General features: G+C 42.6%; 2 protein-coding genes across 2 annotated transcripts in view; one reads left to right on the top strand and one right to left on the bottom strand.

The window, feature by feature from the left end:
* Window positions 1–134: 134 nt before the first annotated feature.
* LOC144961719 (uncharacterized) lies at window positions 135–644 on the bottom strand. Its single transcript, XM_078894814.1, has one exon. The coding sequence runs from the start codon at window positions 642–644 to the stop codon at window positions 135–137; it is 510 nt and encodes a 169-aa protein (XP_078750940.1).
* A 3236-nt stretch (window positions 645–3880) lies between these two features.
* The window catches only part of LOC144961718 (uncharacterized), a gene marked incomplete at its 3' end in the record, with an annotated part of 3240 nt that continues 2050 nt past the window's right edge, over window positions 3881–5070 (top strand). The window contains exon 1 of the mRNA XM_078894813.1: window positions 3881–4378. Coding sequence (XP_078750939.1) covers window positions 4256–4378 — 123 coding nt within the window. The remainder of the gene's footprint in view (window positions 4379–5070) is intronic.

Here is a 5070-nt window from a genome sequence, read left to right as displayed (position 1 = left end):
CTGTTTGAATGCAAACTTCAGCAGTAAGGAGAAAAATATACCAAACAAAGTCGGTGCGAGGACACCGCCTTGTTTCACGCCGCTGCGCATGGGGAAGGGTTCAGAGGCTCCACCGATGTAGCTGATGGTGCCCTTCATGTCGTCGTGGAAGGAGGCAATGATGCAAAGCTGCTGAGGAGGACAGCCAATCTATTTAGCAGCTGGGAAAGGCCCTTCCTGTTAACAAGGTCAAATGCCTTTGTCAGGTCAATAAATGCAATGTAGAGGGGCATCTGCTGTTCTCTGCATTTCTCCTGAAGCTGACGTACTGAGAAGATCATGTCCACTGTCGATCTCTTGACTCTGAAGCCACATTTCGACTCTAGGTAGATACGTTCGGCGAGGACTTGCAGTCGAGCGAGGACAACGCGCGCAAAGACTTTACCCACAATGCTCAGAAGAGAGATTCCCCTGTAGTTATTATGGTCTCCCTTTTTTTGTAGAGGGTGATATCTTGGCGTCGCGCATATCCTGGGGTACCTTGCCTTCTCTCCAGCAAAGACACGGGAGTTTATGTAGTGGTTCCAAGAGGGCTGGCTTTTCACATTTGATGATTTCGGGTGGAATGCTGTCGTCACCGGGTGCTCTGCCACAGACCAGAGCATCGATTGCTATGCTGAGCTCCTCCATAATTGGTTCTGCGTCTAGTTCTTCCAGTACTGGCAGTTCTTCAATTGCGTCTTACGCTTTTTGGGTGACAGAGTTTTCTCTGGCGTAGAGTTCCAAGTAACCCATCTTCCCATCTTCCCATCTGCTTGTCCTTGTCTGTGATGGCTTCCCCTGTCTTTGATTTAATAGGCGCATTTTCTTTGTAGATTTGCCTTTCGCCTGTTTGATGCCTTCATACATGGCTCTTATGTTGCCACTGTCAGACGCTTGCTGGATGTTGTCCGACAACTAAAGCCAGTAGTCGTTGGCGCAACGTCGTGCTGTTTGCTGTGTTTTGCTGCGTGCAGCTCGCAACGCCTGCAGGTTCCTCTGCAGGTTCATGTTTATAGCTGACAAGTGCGCTGCGCTTGGCATCAATGACTGGCTCCATCTCAGTAATACTGGCTTCAAACCAATCACTGTTCTTGCTCTCCTTTTTGCCGTATGTCAGAACGGCAGTGCTTTAAATGGCGTTTCTAAGAGAGTTCCAGCTGTCCTGTGCGGTTCGTTCTGCTTTTCTATGAGCTGTGTTGAGCGTCTTCTCAAGTTGCTCGTTGAACTCTATATTATTCTTTTCCCGGTAAGCTGTCTTGCTGATGTTGATCCTGGGCTGGCCCTTTCTCTTTGAGTGATGAAGTTTCTTTGGTGTCAGTTTCACCCTTGTGGCAACCAAGGAGTGAGCAGTGTCGCAATCAGCGCTTTCATAGGACCTGGTGTTGCAAACATTGTTTAGAGAATCGCGCTTAGTGATAATCATGTCCAGCTGATGCCAGTGTTTTGACCTTGGATGTCTCCATGACACCTTGTGACATGCCTTGTTCTGAAAGTAGGTGTTCGTCACGCATAGTTTGCGATAGCAGCAGAGTTCAAGAAGCCTCTGACCATTCTCATTCATCTTTCCTATGCCATGGTGCCCGAAACGGTTGGCCATGATTCTTTGTCGGCACCAACTCGCGCGTTGAAGTCGCCAAGAAGGTAGATGTGCTCCACTTCTGGGATATTGTTGACAATGGCGTCTAATGACTCATAGAATTGGACCATTACTTCAACCGAAGCTTGCAGTGTTGGGGCGTAGACGCAAAAAAGGTTCACAGAGCCCTGCATGGATGACAGGCGCAGCTTTAAAATTCTCTCTGTGCCGTCTGTTGGTGGTTCGATCATAGGAAGCAATGTATGGCGTACTGCAAATCCAAACACCGTGCTCCCTCACGTCTTCTGTGCCTTTTCCTTGCCAGAAGAATGTAAAGTGTTCCTCCTTCGGGGATCCCCTCTCTGGGAGTCGCGTTTCCTGCAAGGCTGCTATGTCGATGTTCAGTCTGTTAAGTTCACGATCAATTACTGCTGTTTTTCGAGCATCATCCATGGCCTGAAGTTCATCTGTCAGTCCTGAACGCATAGTTCTTATATTCCAGCTTGCTAATCGAAGAGCTTGGGACTTCGTTTTCTTTTTCATTTGCTTGCCTGATACACAGTTTAACGATCCACTTGTCAAGCTTGCAAGCTCTAAGTCTCAGGCACCCTCTGTAGCAGGCAGATCGTGGCGGGTCAACACCTTTCTGGCTGGGAGCTGCCCAGCTTGGGGCGGGCGGTAGCTGACAAGTAGGATTACGATGATCCCTCCCATCGTCGAAGACAACCCGTAGCGTCCAACTCTACGCCAATCGAGCAAGGACTTATCACTCGTAGACTGCTGTCTTCCGTGTTGTTACTCTTCACCAGTGAAGGTGAGACTGGAGTGTCCTCTCCAGGGTGCGGCCTGGGCAAAGTAATGTGGAGATCCTGGGCTGCCCAGTAACCAGAACCACCCTCTCTTCCTCCCTGGTGTGGTCCAAAGGATCGCACAGCGATACGTTTGGCATCAGTTTGATTGCAGATTTCTGTTAGGTTTACTCCTTAGCCTTTCCTCCTCCCGAAGGTATCCACAAGGCAGTGGAGCCATACATCAATGGTTAGGGAAAATATGAGTTATAGGGGTAGATTAAGAACAGTAAGGACATACAGAAGACACCACACTCAGAATGAGTGTGAGGTGGGTGGGTGAGGAACAGAGCGTGTACCACTCACCGGTGGGTTCTGTCTCCTGCACCCTAAGAGGAAGGGGTCCCACCTACTCCCTAACCCGGTTATACCGCCGGGGACTCGGTCGCGCCCATAACAAACAGTAGAAACAAGGAACACCACGGGAAGGTGCTGTTACTGTTATGGGCACAATAATGCATGAGAGGCCATATGAAATAATCTCTGTCAGACAGGATTACGCGGCGATCAATGCTCCTGGAAATGAGAGGTGTTGGGTTCGAAATGCACATCAGCAAGCGGGACGTTTGGCCCAGACCTTGCAGCTCCCTAGGACACAGTAAAGACTTGGATACGAGAGACTCTTTCCTGAAAAAAAACAAACCTAATATGAATCAACCATTAACATCTCTAATAGATGATAATAGAATCAACCAATGACTGAGCTCAGCGATGTTCTTGAACTAATTATTGTCCTGCATATTCGAAATCAGAGTAATCAAGTGATGATATTTTGTATAACGCATCAGGGCATAGAGGTCGACAAATATCTGCTTTCCTTGACGAATTAAAATGTGCATTTTTTAAAAAAAAGAAAAGAAGATTTCTCATTTTTAAATTATGTCGGATTGACTTATAACGATTTCACCAAGTATAAAGTCATCATTGTCCCAACAAACCTCGCCCGAAGCTGGTATTATAAGAGAAACACAATAGTCAGCTTAAAATGCAAGTCTATTTACCCTATTTACAGGTGAACGAATTAAACTACAGGTCTTTTTCGGAAAAGAGACTCTCGTATTCAAAGTCTTCACCGTGTCCTAAATTAAAATAATCAACTTAAAAGTGAGTAGAAGTAAACAAATTTTTAAAATGTTAAAAGTCGATAAAACTTCTCGAGTCACCAGGAATGGTGTCAACGTGTTGAAGTTGAAAATTATACATTTTTGCCGGGAGTACAAAAAAAAAAAAGAAAGAAAGAAAGAAAATATTATGCCTAGAAAGGAGCTCGAATCCCTAACTCACCCCACTCCAATTACAGTTATGCTGTGCTAAAATAGCCGACCACCAAAAAAAAAAAAAAAAAAAAAAAATTTAAAAAAAAAATAAATAAATAAATAGCCCTTATAATCTGATGGAAAACACAGCTGTGTATTCGGTCTACTGATGGACGGAAAACACAGTTCCTTTTCTAAATTGTAAACAAAGGGACATCACTGCAGAATGATTTTATTTGTTTGGGTTGGTCTTCAAGCATGCTGATTACTGATTACTGATTGCGTTACAGTCACAGCAAGTGACGAACACTCCGCGTTTTATATTATGTTATTTCAGACAACCCAATAGTTAAGAATATTGTAAAGGATCGTTCAACCATTACTTCTGTTCTTTATTGTTCACCATAATTAAATTCCGATGTCATACTCGTGCAACAAATAGAACGGAAAGTAACTTCTTTAACTTTAGAATAGAAAGTCCAGAAAGTGAAAGTAGAATTCTGGACAGGCTTGCTTTAATTCCCTTTAAATAGGGATCGTCAAAAAGTGGAACAATGTCTGATGAATACAATTTTGGTCAGATTTCCTTAAATTTGGATACCTCAACTCCATCGTACCCCAAAAAGAAGAAACCTGTAAAAGTGAATGTCCAAACCAACAACAAGGTACAGGTTCAGGTAATGAGACAATTCAATAATTCAATTTTAATTATTTTATTAGAGTTTAGGTCTAGATTTCAACAAAAGTAATAGGCATTTGCAAGAATTTTTCAAAATAGTGATATGGGTATTATTTAGCGTAGTAAAATAAAGGGGAGTAAAACATTTACTGGAGTGAAAAAATTATCGCTCTATCTCAACTGGTTATTAAAATGTTATGACCGTTTATGAGTTTATTATGTGGTGAAAAATCTCTATATAGCGAGGAAAATATGTGACCAAAACACAGCAACCCAATAGATAATCAAGCATAATTCATACTGTTTTATCTTGCATTTGGGTGGCATTGTTTGATGATAATGCTAGATCATCAGCAAAAGTATGATTTTACATTGTATAGCATTCGTCAACCAATATTTTCTTATTTATCAAATTGATACTGAAGTAAGATTACTTATTATTGGACTGTTTTACATGGTATGATTTTTGTTATGTTATTTTTGAATTTTATTTGTTCAATTCTAGCCCACATTTTTATATCTTACAATGTTGACCGCCAAAATCATGGGTGCCTTAATGCCCATTTTGCCTATTAGTCAGCTGATTTTTATTTTCTCTTTAAAATATAATACCAATTGCCTGTATCACCTAAGTGCCACCAATTTTTATTTTCCTCTTAAATCATGATCTGATCCTTAATGTCTGCTTTC

This window comes from Berghia stephanieae, unplaced genomic scaffold (genome assembly GCF_034508935.2).
Source record: "Berghia stephanieae isolate SIO BIC M18660-M18661 unplaced genomic scaffold, UCSD_Bste_1.3 scaffold3736, whole genome shotgun sequence".
Classification (NCBI taxonomy): domain Eukaryota; kingdom Metazoa; phylum Mollusca; class Gastropoda; order Nudibranchia; family Aeolidiidae; genus Berghia; species Berghia stephanieae.
This window is presented reverse-complemented; position numbering and strand designations above follow the sequence as displayed.

What these genes read in the sequence shown, in the direction of transcription:
- LOC144961719 (XM_078894814.1), bottom strand. Translation starts at nt 644, where the DNA reads ATGCTCTGGTCTGTGGCAGAGCACCCGGTGACGACAGCATTCCACCCG.